Source organism: Hippopotamus amphibius, chromosome 17, assembly GCF_030028045.1.
Source record: "Hippopotamus amphibius kiboko isolate mHipAmp2 chromosome 17, mHipAmp2.hap2, whole genome shotgun sequence".
Taxonomy (NCBI): domain Eukaryota; kingdom Metazoa; phylum Chordata; class Mammalia; order Artiodactyla; family Hippopotamidae; genus Hippopotamus; species Hippopotamus amphibius.
In genome coordinates, this window is record NC_080202.1 from 6,291,305 (window position 1) to 6,307,284 (window position 15,980).

Consider the following 15,980-nt stretch of genomic DNA (forward strand, 5'->3'; position numbering starts at 1 on the left):
GGAGGGGCCGCGGGGTGGGCGGTGCCGTCGGGGCACAGCTGCCCGACATGGCGCCGGCGGAGGGGCGCTGGGCGTGCGGCCTGTGGCGCGCCTGCCACTGGCTCATGGGCGCCTTCTTCGCGCTGGCGGCCTTGGTGCAGGTCAGCGCCGGAGCCGGGGCCGGGCGGCTGGCGGCGGGCGGCGGGAGAGGGGCCCCGGGCCCCGTGCGGTGTGGACCAGCCGGCCGGCGGGGTCGCGGGCGCGGCCGCACGCGGGGAGGGGAGCGGAGGGGAGGGCGGGAGTGAGGGTGGAGGCTCGGGGACCCCGCTCCCAGACACGCGGCCGTGTGGCCTTGCCCGCGCGCGTGCAGGAAGCGGCTGGCTCGGTGCGCGTCCCTTTGCAGGGAACCGAGCGGAGGCAGCCTGGGGGCGAGGCTGAGCTAGGGGCCCCAGGGGAGGAAGCAGAACACCTCTTACAGCCGGCTGTCCTTCCGGGGGGGGCTGTGGGGCGCCCTTGTGAGAGCGCTCCTCATTCCTTGAGACGGAGGGGCCTTAAAATACCCACTCTGGGCTTAGCTCCCCCTTGGCGGGGCCCCTGTGCGCTTCTTTACAGTTAGGTGTGGCTGTGCGTTCAAACCAGGTGCTGGGTTCAGCCAGAAGCCCCTTCCCCGTCACCATCAGCAAGACTGTGTGTCTTCCTCCTGTGTGTGTCCTCGGCGCCTATTGCAGCGTTCAGCACATGAAAGGAATACAGCACAGACCAGATGCTGGCACGCAACATGACAGCACGTCGCTAATGCTGACGTTTTGGCATTCCAGGTCAACGACCCAGATGCAGAAGTGTGGATGGTGAGTAGGAGCTGCACTCCCGCACCTGGAAGAACTGCGGAGCTGCGTGGAACACGCAGGTTTACCTGTTTGCCCTCCTCCCTGCTTCGTGTACTTACAAACTTAGAAATCAAACCCTTAGTAAGCGCTTTCTCCTAAAATATTAGAAGGATCGGACTGAGAATTCAGAATGTTCCAGAGATACAGGGGCCTTTCAGCAGTATGCCCTTTGAATAAAATGGGCCAACTGAGGACACTTCTGAAGACACAGAGTAGATTTCTCAAGGTCAGGTGAACGAAACCTCATGAATTTCTACCCTGAAACTCCAACAAACATATGACCAGAAAATGACAGGCTTAAGGTTTGTGATTCTGCTAATTCAGTGGATTATATTCATAAACAGTAATTAAAGCCCATAAAACCTACAGTATACACTGAACCAATGCTCTGATTGAACCATTTAAAAAAGGGGGTTTGTTCCACACATTTTCTGAAATACCTGGATTTTGTTTCTTTTAGTACAGACACCCAAGACTATACAGTATCACCAATGACATGATTTTAGGCTTTGGAATAATGTTGACTGTGTATAGAGTAGTGACAAATAAAAGCATTTTGAATTATATATACTATGTGGTTATAAATACAACCACATTCTTATGTATGTATTTATTTATTTTTGGCGGAGTCTTAACCACGGGACCACCAGGGAAGTCCCCACATTCTGATATTCTTATTGTCCAGATTCACATGCCCCTACATCAAATCAGCCTGCCTCTTCCTCAGCCCTCTGGTCCATATTCTTAGTTCCAAATGTTATTTCTTCTGCATTTCCAAATATCCAGCTTAATGTTGAATTTCCAGATGACTGCTTGATCTGTCCACCTGTACATCATAGTGGCTCCTCAAATATGCACAGGTCTTACCCAACATCTCTCCCTCCAAAACCTACTCCTCCTCCTGACTCACCATTTCTGTCATCAGCAGAGTCACTCTGAGTCTTCCTTGCTCAAAACCTCAGCCATCTCTAAAATCTGTTTCTCATCACTGTCTTTGAGATATCCTTAGAAAACAAAGAACAAAGCATTCCAACAAAAAAATGTAGGTCTGATTTCTTATCTGTACGGTATCTCTACATTTTACCCTTCACCTCACACTTGGATGATGTGATGTAATGTGAATAATAATAAACACCAGGCCCCCAGACATCCTCTCTCATCCTCATTTAGCCCTCTGTTACCTCCCACATGGACCCCTGTGGGTCCTTCCTAACTCTTCGAGCTGCCTCTAATCTCTTCCTTTCCTATAATACTTCCCATATATTGCTTCCTGCTTCAAAAACTTTTATTTCCTAAATTGAAACTCCCAACTTGGCATTCCAGGCCCACCACAGTATGGCCCTAACCGACCTTCCCAATGTGCTCTGGGAAGCCCAGTCCACCTATAGTACTTCTGTGCCGTGCCCCGAAAATTCCTGTATGTCAAACTCTATGTAAGCCTCCAGGTCTGTCTCAAATGCTATCTCACCCACAAAATCTGTCTGTCTCTTTACCATAAGTTCCAACCATCCTTCCTTTGAATCTTCATTGTAACACTAACTCATTCTGCTTTGCATTAGAGTTTTCTCTGTATGTGCCAGCTCCCAGGGGCCAGTTCCTTTTTCTTGGTGGTCCTCAGACAACCTAGCATAGAGCCTTTCTGTGGCAGTGCTTCCCACATTGACTCCTGAATGAAAGAATGAACGCAAAGATGAACCAATACTAGGTTACTGGGCCTTGGGGGCTTGTAGTGTACCTGAGTGATTTCCATGTTCCTACCTCATCTTGCTCATGGATACTTGTATCAGCATACTTACAGGAGCAAATAAAAATCTGACTAGCATCGGGTTATAAAAATACAGACCATCTCACAAGAAGTCTAGAGGCAGCTGCTTAATGGTCAACAGTGTCATCAAGGACCTGGGCTTTCTGTCTTGCTTCTCGGCCAGTCCTTAATGTGTAGGTGATATAGCCCCTCATGTTTACAGAATGGCTGCTGCAGCTCCAAACATCTCATCCCCAGACAACAGCATGCCAAGTAGGAAGAAATGAGGCAGGGGCAAAACCAGCTTTCCTCCTGTGCTTTCCTCCCTTTCATCAGGGGCTTCCCAGGAAGCCCCCAGACAAGCTGCTATTCAGTTAATACACACTGATGTGGTTTATGGTGTGGGATCCATCCTGCTTGGTCAGCACCCACGCATATTGGTTAAGTGCGTTGAGGCTCAGGATGGCCCCCAGGAGACTTTTCCTTACGTTTCGTCGCTGGAATGTGATTACCCCTCCCTGCTAAAGAGGCTGAGAAAACAAAGTGGCTTTCTCAGTTCTTACAGTGGCAGGGGGACAGGGGAGAGCAATGTTAAGAATGACTGTGCTGGGGCTCAGTGACTATGTGTTCAATGAAACTAAATGTAGTAAGTAAATATTATGATACCCTTTAGTTTAAAAAAAATCCACCAACAAAATGATAAAAGGCCATCATAAGTGGGTTCTACTGAGTTCATTATTGAATGTTTGTACTGTGCATTGTTTTCACTGGTGTACTAACAACAGTTATGTTCAGTCTGTCTGCCTGTAAAAAAAATCCTATCTCATTCAAGACAGAAAGCATTTAAATAAGCATTAACATGGCACAGCTACCATGGGAAACCATTAGTTAGTTTAAAGGTTTGTTTTGTTCATGTGTTTAAAATACACTGAAATAAGAAGACTTTAGACCCCTTAATCTATGAATCACAGGTATCTGATACATTTGAATGCACATTTAAAAAGCTCTACCAAACATTTCTTATGGAGAGCACAATTAAATACTGCATGATGTGCACGTATTTAACTTCTGTCTGTCTGTCTCTGTCTCTCTCTCCCTCAGTGGCTAAGTCATGCAGTTTTTCACTAGGGGAAACTAACCCCTTACCGCTTTAAGTGTGGTCTTGAGAATAACAGCAGCAGTGTCCCCTGCGTTCTTGTTAGAAAAGCAGAATTTGGGGCCCTACCCCAGACCTCTGGAGTCAGATCTGCATTTTAATAAGATCTCCAGGTAATTTGTATGCATGTTAAAGTTTGGTCTAACCCTCGGCAGCAGGCTGTCCTTGCTGATATTCCAGGCATCATTCAGGATGGAGTAGGAAGGATGAACATGGTCTGTAATCCAGATGCTTTCTTTCTCCAGGGTCAAGACAGACATGTTTTCATAGTGACAGCAAATCACTTAAAATGTTCAGCTCTGACAACTTCCAAATAAACTAAAGGTTTCCAACTAAGCATCACACTTGACGTGGTTAACAGCTGCATTTCTGGGGAGGCCCCCATGCTTCTTATAAACGTACCACTCCTACTTGCCCTCTGCCCACAACACACAGGCAATAGGGTTTTCCAGAGTCTGCCTGCTTGCTGTGAATGAGGCTTGAAAATAGGGCCTCTTTAGGGCCAGTCTTCCCAACTCCAAACCAACTTATCAACAGTTTCCAAGATGAAGAGCCTGATGTTACTGGGCACATCTGACCCGTACACTGTCGGTAAACGCCCTGTGGTCTCACCCACAGAGATGGAACATTGGGCTGGATGGTCCATGGGGCTGGACCACGTAGCAGGGCCATGTAGCTAGTTATGGCTGCTCCTGCCGCACTTTTCAAAGAGTATTTTTTGAAAAGTAGGGAAAGGCCGTTTAGGCATGGATGTTGCTTGGGAGAGATTAAGAGGTCACTGTGTCTTGAGACCAAAACTCTGCTCAATGCCAGAGCCTGAAGATGAAGAAGTCTTTCCTGGAATAGCCTACAGTCTAGGAGGAAGGCAGGTAAAATTACAGCCTGACATGGTAAGTGTCCTAAAAACAGAAGTTACCACTTCCTCAGCTGTTGCTGAAAGCTGGAGGTAAATCATGGAGCGTGGCGGCCACTGGTGTCATCTTTCTTTACTTTCAGGATAACCTCTGAACATCTCCTATATTGGGCATCCTTCTCAACCCACATAATTCCCTCTTTTCCTAACAGGTTGTGTATACGATTCCAGCCGGTCTGACCCTGCTTGTTGGACTTAACCCTCTTGTCACAGGTATGAACCTTGGACTCTGAATGGAGATATGGCAAATCAGATTTCCTTTTAATGAGGAGAGTCTATCTGCCCAACTCCCAGGAGAAAACTGGAGCTCTCCATGTGTTTCTTCTCATTTCTGATCATGAGAGGAGACGAATTCTAATCTAGATCATCCTCACCCATCTTCAGGAAAACCCAATGAGGACGTGCAGTACTAAGGCAGTCTTTATCAGTCTGGAGCCCAGGGTCTCTGACGCTGATGTGGAACAGTAGTTATGCCCTTTAGTCTCTGAGAGAGAAGGGCTGCAGTCACCGCGTTGAATTCTCAAGCCACCAAGCTAATGGAAAGTCAGCAACAGTCAAACTGCTAACCTGTCTCCATACTCACTGGTGATCCAGTGAGTATGTGTAGACTGTGTGTCTACTCTATACAAATTCTTCTCCCAATCCCACTCCCATTAATCACTTTCTGATTTTGAATTTACTTAACGCCTATGTATCTGAGCTGCTGCTTCTGTGTAGAAACTGTGATGTCTGTAACAAATCCCTAATCTCCTTGTGTACTATTGCAGTAACTCCAGCAATTTTGCACACTTTTGTATGTTTCCTCCTTCTCAGCTGTAAGCCCCTTAAGAGCAGGATCGTGTCTAACCCATCTTTGCCCAAGTGTAGCTTAAACACGGCCAGGAATATGGTAGGTACCTAATGCTTGTTGAGTCAATGAATGGCTGTAACACAGAGGCTTTGTCATGTATTTGTTTTGTCACCTGCTCCTTGGACTCCTTACATATATATCCCAGGTGAGCATACATATAAAAAATTCACTTAGAATAGCTAGTTTGTATTGCCCACAGGCCACCTACCTCAATGAGGGGCAAAACGTAGCTGCTTTACCTTTTTTGGCCCAAAAAACTCAATAAACCTTACTTGGACGGTTTCATTCTATGCAACAGTCTTATAAAAGAAAAAAATTTTTTACACTGTTTAGTAACATGCTCTTATTAATGGGGACTATCAGTCCTGCAGGTTATTCTTCACTTTCTTTAAATCAGCGTCTACTAGTGGGGCTTGAAAGTTCTCAGGGCCCTAGAATAAAGACTAACGATTCCCCCTGGGCGTGGGAAACTCCCATCCCCGAGATGCATAGGTTCCTTGTACAGGCCCCTAGAACTCTGTTTACATCTTCAAGGTGTATCAGTTAGGGCTCCATTAGTTGCAAGCAAGGAAAAAAACTCAACTCAAATGGCCTATGAGCTAAAGGGAGATGTAATGGGATCCTTTACTGAAAAGGCTGGGGTGGTGCTGGCTTCAGGCCCTGGTGGTGGCTCAGGACTTAAACTTGTCTGCACTCTTAGTTCCACATCTGCTGCACTTCAGCCCTGGCTCCACGTGGTAGCCCTGCCGCTCAAAGTTCACAGTTTCACCCACTGGGTCCAACAGAATCTAGAATCCGCTTCTCTGATAGCTGCACAAAAGCTCTGAGTGGAGTTGTTGGCCCTGATTCATTATCTGTTCATCCTGAGACAAATCACTGTCACTGAGGGGATGGAACACCTTGATTGACCTCGCTAAAGTCCAGCTGTCTGGGACACGTGGACTGAGAGTATGGGAAGGGTGGATCCCCAGAGAAAACAAGGGTTGTCATCACAGGATAATAATGATAATAAATGTCCACTTAAGTTTATAAATATTGTTTTAACCTCTGTTTGAACCTTTTGATTTGAGGGCAAATGAAACAAAAACAACCTAGCCTTTTCTGAATGCTTTACCTAAAGGCAGATTATGGCAAAGCAAATACAAAGGGATCATTTTTCTCTGGGATGTGATTCCATGATTAACAGCACCAGGATATCTGTTTTTAGGTAACTTTATTTGGAAGAGTGTCTCCGCAATACACATATTCCTTTGTATCATGTGGGCTGTCGGCTTGGCATACAACCTCTTGCTTCATACAAAACAGAACATCTTACATGAGGAAGAAGGCAGGTAAGCAGTGATTTTTGCTCTTTGGAAGGGGTGGGGGAGAACTGAGAAATCTGTTCCTTTATGACACCTTGTCTGTACACGATGGTGATTTAATTCCCCTAAGACCACAAGGAGCAGGGAAGATACTATCTCCTTTATAAGCTAAAGAAACTGAGGAAATGGTGGAGCCAGGGTTCAAACCCAGCACTGCCTACCACACTGTGTGATCACTACTTCACATCACAATATATTATCGTCGGGCAGCTGCCCCTTGGCCCCCTTATAGTGAGCAAGGATAGCATCCAGTAACATTCAGTCCAGTCTAATGAGGTGAAAACTCCGTCAGTGTTTGCATTCAGTCCTGATTCAAGCCAAAATCTTATTTACAAGTGTGATCAGCCCCCTCAGTCTCTGCCAGCCTTGCCCTTGTATGTCTCCTGTCCTCTGTTCCCTTTGTCACCACCATTGGCTCATGTTTCATCACCTCCTTCTTTGCTTCCTCCCACCCTTGACTCCCTGGCCTGATGAATAGCCCTGTTCCTTTCCTTTCTATCCCACTGCTAACATCTGCCAACACCAAGATTTAGAGACCTGTAGGTTAAGTACCACTGGTGAGGTGCTGCTACATTACAGACCCTAATCCTTGGAAAACGAGATCAGCTTGGGTCAGTTAATGGGAACACAGACCAAATGGTCTGAATCACCTCCACCAACTTAAAGCCCATAAGGTGCGGTGAAATCAAGGTAGGGCTTCCAGTGGTATGTGGCCAAATATGATTATTTTCTACTCTATGTAAAAGATAACGACCTTTTAACACATATTTGTAGGAGCATATACTCATCCCAAAATCATTAGACTGATTCATACTCAAATCATTCCTCTCCACTAAGACGTGACCCAATCTCCTGCAATGTGTGCTTAAATTATTGATTTGAACTCAACCTGCCTATCACGGACCCCTTTAAAACAATGTGAAGCGAGTGCCTGATCAAATCTGGGATTGTCTTTTTGCTTGTAGTATTCCTCCCCGTGACATGAAGTAAGTGACTTATCTTTGTTTTTGTTTGTTTTTTGTTGTTTCTTTGCTCACGTATAAATTGGGGAAACAATCATGAAGTTCGTATCTGTCTCATAAGATGAAATTTATTTTCATATAGGGCTTTATAAAGTCAAAAAAAGTAAGTTGTGAGTCATGGCCAGACTTGAAAATATTTTGCAGATGCTATATATCTTGGAGGAAGTCATCAGACAATCAGCAAAATCAAGTGTCAGGGAGAAAATGGAGTGATATGCATCTCACTTGCAGCCACTTCGAAGTATGAAACCTGTGCTATCTTCTAGGGAGCTGCTGGGTCTGGTGATCATTGCCGCGTGGCTGAGCTTGTGCCGCGGCTCATCAAAGTAAGTGTTCAGCTCATCAGTTAAAGATCAGATGTGTTCAAGGGTGGTCAGATCAAGTAGGTGAGTGAGAATACTGACACCAATGTAAACAGGAATCTTTTGAGAGAAATCTTTCCTTTTCTTAAAGAAAGCTAACAACAGCTGGTTCAGTGTTTCATGATCCTTCATACTTTTATGAATACCAGTTTCCTGTGTCATCATAGGAAGTTGCCAGTCTAACGGGTATTCTTCAGGGAGAAGGAAAGTGATCTCAAAAGGAAGCCTGGAGGTTTAGGAAACAGTGAATAGCAAACAAAATATAAAATTGTGGGTACATGTAAGTGAATATTAACTTTATAAAACACTAATAGAAAAATAAAAATACATGATAACTGTAGCATATAAGTTGTCAGGGGATAAATGCAGCTAAGGTCTTCTAAGGTCCTTGAATTATCTGGGAAGGGTAAAAGTACTAATTTATATTAGACTTTGATAAGTCAAGGATTCATGTGGTAATGCTTAGAGTAACCACTAAAAGAAAAGGAGTAAAGAAGGCAGGAAAGGAGAAGAGAAAAAGACATAGAACAGATGAGGAAAATAGGAAGCAGATGTTAAGAATTAAACTCAAATATATGAGAAATTACATTAAATTCCAATAAAGATTCAAAGGTTTTCAAAATGGATAAAAAGATTAAAAACCCAATTAAACACTGCTTACAAAATAGAACTCCTCAATATACAGAAACAGAAAGACTGAAAGTTAAAAGATGGAAAAAACATACTATACAAACACCAACCATACAAAAGCCAGTATAGACATTTTAATTTTAAAAAGCAGACTTTAGGGTCAGCATCAGAGAAAAGGAAGACTTTTTTTGGTAATTAAAAATTTTTGTTTTAATTTTTATTTTGAAATATTCAAACATATTCAAAAGCAGAGACTAACACACTGAATCAGATGCACTCATCACCCAGCTTCTACAATTATCATCATATACCCACTCTTGTATCATCTACCACTGTCCTGATTATTTTGAAATAAATCTCAAACATCATGTTGTTTTCTGTTTTATATATTTCAGTATGTCTCTCTAAAAGGTAAGCACTTAAAAAATAACCACTCTACCATCATCACACACAAAAATATAAAACTAATTCTTCAGTATTATGAATTTTCCAGCCAATGTTTACATTTCTATAATTGTATTATAAATTCTTGTTCCGCTCTGCTCCATGTTTCCTATCAATTGCTGGTAAAATCTAGAGGCTTGGCCAGATTCTGGTCATCGCTGTCATCATCTCCTCCTCCTTCTCCATCATCATCATCATCTTCTCCTTCTCCATCATCATCATCTCCTTCTCCATCATCATCATCTCCTTCTCCATCATCTTCTTCTCCTCCTTCTCCATCGTCATCTCCTCCTTCTCCATCATCTCCTTCTTCTCCATCATCATCATCTCCTCCTTCTCCATCATCATCATCTCCTCCTTCTTCCCCTCCTTCTCCATCATCATCATCTTCTCCTTCTCCATCATCATCATCACAACTAAGCAAGACTATTTCATGGGTGGTGTTATGTACATCCATAATGTACCTAACACCTAGCTGTTTCTCTGTAATGTTAATATAAAATCTTTGATGATCACTGCCTAAATCCACTAATTTGAGTTGCAAAATGGTGATACTTGAATTATACCATTCCTTGATTATTATTTGGAAAACTTCTATAAAGAGAAACTTGTACTTACCAATTCTTTGACTACTCAGATACAAATCATAAGAGGAAAAGGAGTTGATTCCCTTAATTCACCAGTTTTCAGAATAATAAGTTTTTCTTGCCTGGGCATCTTCCAAAAGTGACCAATGAGTTTTATTTGTTTTAATAGTACCATTATAAAGTCATGGATTTCAACATATTTGATGTTTTTCAGTCCAAAGCAGTTGCTTAAAACTGTCCCATCTTTGACCAGTGGCACTTATGCAGGTTGGCCCCACAATTCTGTCTGACATGACCCTAGTAAACTTTGATTGCTTCCTTGCTTCCTGGCATGACAAAATGTTCCAAGCTAAGATTGTATATTTTATGCCCCAGACCTGAAATCAACCATTTTTCCAAAAAGCCTCCATTACTTTTGGTAGGCCACATTTTGGGCACAAATGGTACTCACTGTGACTGGGTTGAGTTTGTTCTTTTTAAAAGTGAACAGAACTAGGAAACTCACATATATGTGCATACGTATGTGTGTGTGTATATATACACACATGTATACATATGTATATGTGTATTACATATATAAAGATAAATATATATGTTTAAAGATAAAATACATATGTATATATGTTTTTACAAATGTAGTTAAAAATAAAATCCTTTGAGTTCACACTGATCCTAGAATTCAAATTCAAGAACACAAGTTTTCATTTACCTTATCAGCAATCTTAAATCTATATTTCCTTTTAATCATGTCAAAAAATCTCTAGTCTCAGTGACATCAACGTAACTCATCTGACTCATCCCACAATATAAACACAATCTCAGAATAGTGAGATTGTAATAGAATTACTGAAAATAAGTATTTTGTGGTGTTGTTAGGGAGCACCTCTCTAAGGGATGTACATTCAGATCACTTGGAATAGTTACTCTGTGTGCTAATCCCACCAAGTGAATACACAGTTATGTTCATTTATTTCATTTTACTTTCAATTTCTAGGGATACTTTATTAAAAAATATTAATCTTGTTTTATAAATATGTAAAATATCTACATGTTTCCAAAGTCAAATCTATAAAACAGAGTACATTCAAAGAACCCTAACTTCTCTATCCCCAGCCCTACACCCTCCCTTTCTCTATAGATGAAACTTTCTCGACTTTACGGTTTCTCATTCCATGGTTTCTCAGTGGAGCAAATGTGCATCCACTGGTATTCCTGCTCGTCTTAGAGAAGTGGTAGCATATTACTCACAACTGTGTTCCTGACCTTCCCCATACCACATCCTGGACATCATCCTGTGGTGTTTTAAGCCTCTCCTTATTCTGCAGACAGGTCCACAGTATATTCATCCGGTCCTCTACTGTTCAGATTGTATCCAATCTTTTGCTATTAAAAATAGTGTCCACAGAGTGTAGTGTCAAATTTTTGAATTTTTGCTAATTGGATAGTTGGGAAATGACTAGTTTTCATTTCTATTATTAGGAGCAAAGGTGAGCATATTTTCATATGATTAAGAGCCATTTGCATTTCTTTTTCTATAAATGTTGGTTCATCTCTGAGAGATATAGGTTTAACCAATATCTAAGGTTCTTGGTTTTCTCTACTCTTAGAAGCTCTTTACAGACTAGGGCTATTAACCCTTTGTGATATAAGCTGGAAAATTTTTTTGCATTTTTTTATTGTCCTTTTACTTTGCTTATGCAAACTATACTCTGCCATGAAAAAAAATTTTTTTTTCTTTTTTTTTTTTTAATTATTTTTTTGGGGGGGTACACCAGGTTCAATCATCTGTTTTTATACACATATCCCTGTATAAAAATTTTTTTTAATGTAACCAAATTTATCAATCCATTCCTTTATTGCTTCTGGATCTGCAGTCATAGTTAGGAAAACTTTCCTTCCTCTCAGGTTGTAACTTAGCTAAATTTTCTTCTAATATATGTATGGTTTCATTTTTACATTTAAATCTTTGACCTATTTACAATTTTTCTTAGTGTAACGGCAAATAGAATGGATCCAATATTGTCTTTTTCTCTTTTGGCTCTCTGGTGATCTCAACACCACTTATTAAAATGCATATATAACTAATAATATAGCCTCAAAACAAATAAAATAAAAGTTGACAGAAAAGAAAAACAGAAAAATTTACAATCATCTTGGGAGACTTTAATATACTTCCTTCAGTTACTAACAGAACAAGAAGATTTAAAAAATCAATAAAGATATAGAAAATCTGAGCTACACGATAAGAAATGTGACCTAATGGACGTATACAGAACACCAGCACCAAGAATGGCAGAATTCACATTCTTTTCAAGTAAACATTGAATATTTACAAAAAGACTTTATGTTGAGCCATGAAATAAGTCCCAGCAAATTTCAAAGAACTTAACTGTTATGGAGTATGTTCTCTGACTACAGTGCAATTAAGCTAGAAATCATTAACAAAAATAATAAGATAATCACTCACTGTATGTTTGGAAATCAGGAAATATACTTCCAAATAACATTTGGAAGATCACAATGAAAATTAGAAAATATTCTGAAATGAATGATAAGGAGAATACTACATATTAAAATTTGTGGGATGTGGCTAAAAAGCATACTTGGGGGAAATTTACAGCCTTAAAAACATATATTTAAAAACAAAAACAAAAACAAGAAAGGCTTAAAATCAGTGAGCTAAACTTCCAAGAAGTTAGGAATTCTCCAGTTCAAGAAATTAGTAAAAGAATGGTAAATTAAGCACAAAGAAACAAGAAGAAAATAAGCTTAAAGCAGAAACCAATGAAATGAAAAATCAACTTTAAAAAATAAAGGATTAAGGCCAAATATTCTTTCTCTGAAATGATTGATAACATTGATAAATCCCAGCAAGACTAAAAAGGGAAAAATAATTAGAGTGAGAGCAAGAAAAAGAAGGCACAAATAACCAATATTAGGAATGAAAAAAAGAAAGTTATTACCCATGTAACAGATACTGCAAAAGTTGTAAGACAATATTATAAGCAACTTTTCCCCAATAAATTTGAAAATACAGATGAAATGGACAAATTCCCTGAAAGATACAATTTATCAGAACTGACACAAGAAGAAATACTCAGAACAGTCTGAGTATTGATTGAAACTGAGTACACAATATAAATTTTTCCTAAAAGAAAACTCCAGCCCAAATGGTGTAACTGCAGAATTCTACCCAAAATTTAAGGAAGAAATAACGCCAACCTTCAACAAACTCTTCCACAGAACAGAAAAAGAAGAAATATTTTCCAGTTTATTTTATGAGGGCAGAATAATCCGGATACCAAAACTTGATAACATTACCAACCCCTCCAAAAAAAGAAAAAAGAAATTACACCGCAATCTCACTCTTGACCACAGATGGGAAAACCCTAAACATTAGCAAAACAAACAAAAACATTAGCAAATCAAGCCCTGCGTTTCATGACCCAACCACCAAATTGGCTCTATTCTAGGAATACATTTAATTTAACAGTTGAAAACCAACTAATGTTTTTCACCACATTAACAGAAGAAAAAAAACTATCTTCTCAGTCTATACAAAAAGAGCATTTGATAAAAGTCAAAATCCATTCATAATAAAAGCTCACTGAAAATAGATTTAGAAAGAAACTTACCCTGATAAAGGGTATCTACACCAAAGCATGATACTTAATGGTGAGCAGCTGAAAACTCTTCCTCTGAGATCAGGAATGAGAAGTGGCCACTGCTGCCACTTCTACTCAACACTGTTCTAGCTCTTGTCCTCGCCAGTACAATAAGGCATGAAAAACAAATAAAAGGCCCAAGGACAGGAAAGGAAAAATTAAATTTTCCTTATTCACAGATGACATAATTGCATATGTAGAAATTTTTTAAAAAATCTAAAAAGTTATTCAAGTAAGTGAGTTTAGCATGATTGCTGGGTACTAGATCAATATACTAAAATCAACTGTATTTTTATCAACAAGTAACAGAAAATGACAAAAACAAAAAGTTATCATTTATAATAACATCAAAAAATCAACTCCCCAGGAATAAATCTAGCAGAGATATGTAAAATCATTATATACAAAACTATAAAAACTATAAAACATTATGGGAGAAATTAAAGACCTCAATATTAAAATAAAGAACACCTAAATAATTATCCTATGGCAGTATAAGATAAACCCATACTGGCAAAATAAACAAATGAAACAAAACAATCTATATATATATATACAGACACTTTACTTAAGACAATGGTGGCACTCCAGGGTAGCAAAGAAAGGTAATCTTTTCAATAAATAGTGCTTGGTTAATTGACTATCCATATGGAAAAGAGTGAAACAACCCCTATGCCTTACAAGTTTCATAAAAATCAATTCTAGCTGGATTATAGATCTAATAATGTGAAAAGCAAAAGAAATAAAACTTTTAGAGAAGATAATTTAGTATCTTCAAGACCTTGGGGAGGAAAAGTTTTCTTAAACAGGACACAAAAATCATTAGGTAAAGATCTATTTTAACACTGCTTAATCAATTACCTCAGTTCCTCCAAAAACATTATTAAGTGAGCGGTAAAAGCTATGTGCAACACACACAAAAAAATGAGGATTTGCAGTAAGAACATATAAAGAACTCCTACAAGTAAGAATTCGATTTCAATTTAAAAAGTTAAAAAGACCATACAAAAATGTAATGATGTGCTTTACTAAATTCAAGCTTCATATCTGTTACCAAAGCAATTCATAATTTTTACTGGATTTTTATTTACAATAATTTTTGTGTCTTTACAGGAATCCAGTTGCTGGAAGAATTCAGTTGGCTACCGCTATCATAGTTGCTCTTTTCCCATTTATCTCATGGGTCTACATATACATACACAAGGAGATGCGGTCCTCCTGGCCAACTCACTGCAAGACAGTAATTTAAATGAAGGATCCTGTTCTTAAAATGAGAGTTTTCAATTTTTTATAAACATGGTTGTAACAAGCCACTTTCCCAGGAATTTATTCCAGGTAATTTGAGTTAATACTAGAGATAATTTTTTTTTTTAAATCCTAAGAACTTTGTAAGGCTGTCTACAACAAAGGACTGGATGGGACTAGTCAGAGAAGGGGTCTGACATTCTATTGTGTTATAGTGTAGTAGAAAAGGCAGAAAAAAGTTAAGAAATATGAATTCTGACTCGGCTTCATCACTACCCATGTGACTTGGGCAAATGTATAAAGCGCCTGTGGATAATTCTTTACCTATAAAATGGGATTAATACCAGACCTCCTACTTATTTATAGAGTTGCAAGGGTTGAACTAAATATGACAGCATTCACAATATAAAGTGCCGACAAAGGGCTGCACATGATAACATAGAGGGAAGCAGGGTTTGGGGAGTGATAGAAACAGGAGTTCAAGGGAGGGCTGTACTCCTGAACTAACCTCAGTGTACTGAACTGGTCCAGTGCTGTGAATTAAATGAGGACTCCAGAAGAACCAAGTGAACAAGCATGTCTTGGAAAGAAAGCAAAATTAGCTAGAATAAAGGAATTTGGGTCCAAAAAGGAGATAGGGAATATTAATTACATTGTAAATGAAAAAATAAGACCAAAATCTATGCACGTTTTTTAATGAATGTCAAGAGCAGCCCTGGAAAGGAGGCCGCTTCAGAGTGTGCAGGCTGCTGGCCACTGGCTGCGTGCTATACTGAGCACTTGAAATGTACTTACTGAAGAAGTTTTAATTTTTTTCATTTTAATTTAAAAACATCAATTCAGTTATGAGAAAACTTATGTGTTTGGAACACGTTTTAAGTATGTCTGGAACAACCTGGATATGTGAATCTACTTCTTCAAACTGCAAATTTTATATCTAAATACAGATGAATATTTCCAATGAAAATTTAATGTCCAAATGGATGGATTATAAGTATAAAATACTAGATTTTACAGACTTAGTATAAAAACAATGTAAAATATTTTTATATTGATTACATGTTAAAATAGTATGTTAGATGTATGGGATAAATAAAGTATATTATTAAAATTAATTTTATCTGTTTCTACT

At 39.5% G+C, this 15,980-nt stretch overlaps 2 protein-coding genes across 10 annotated transcripts in view; one reads left to right on the forward strand and one right to left on the reverse strand.

Moving 5' to 3' along the window:
* On the forward strand, window positions 1-15,963 carry TMEM220 (transmembrane protein 220). 9 transcript variants are annotated; one of them, XM_057717227.1, is made up of 6 exons: window positions 1-140; window positions 592-827; window positions 4,832-4,892; window positions 6,737-6,860; window positions 8,182-8,241; window positions 14,717-15,963. In XM_057717227.1, the coding sequence occupies exons 2-6, from the start codon at window positions 825-827 to the stop codon at window positions 14,850-14,852; spliced, it is 384 nt and encodes a 127-aa protein (XP_057573210.1). In that variant the 5' UTR covers window positions 1-140; window positions 592-824; the 3' UTR covers window positions 14,853-15,963. The 9 variants fall into 9 exon arrangements, with proteins under 9 accessions (XP_057573210.1, XP_057573204.1, XP_057573207.1 ...); XM_057717228.1 differs by having other exon boundaries at window positions 89-140; window positions 708-827; XM_057717225.1 differs by lacking the exon at window positions 8,182-8,241 and having other exon boundaries at window positions 12-140; window positions 798-827.
* The window catches only part of ADPRM (ADP-ribose/CDP-alcohol diphosphatase, manganese dependent), a 22,403-nt gene continuing 14,786 nt past the window's right edge, over window positions 8,364-15,980 (reverse strand). Inside the window, exon 4 of the mRNA XM_057717219.1 lies at window positions 8,364-8,503. Within this exon, the coding sequence (XP_057573202.1) occupies window positions 8,457-8,503 (47 nt within the window). The 3' untranslated portion in view covers window positions 8,364-8,456. The remainder of the gene's footprint in view (window positions 8,504-15,980) is intronic.

What these genes read in the sequence shown, in the direction of transcription:
- TMEM220 (XM_057717221.1), top strand. Translation starts at nt 48, where the DNA reads ATGGCGCCGGCGGAGGGGCGCTGGGCGTGCGGCCTGTGGCGCGCCTGC. An exon ending in CGCTGGCGGCCTTGGTGCAG is followed by an intron (nt 141 to 591) that starts GTCAGCGCCGGA and finishes GCTTCTTTACAG; the next exon opens with TTAGGTGTGGCTGTGCGTTC. An exon ending in TTGTGCCGCGGCTCATCAAA is followed by an intron (nt 8,242 to 14,716) that starts GTAAGTGTTCAG and finishes GTGTCTTTACAG; the next exon opens with GAATCCAGTTGCTGGAAGAA.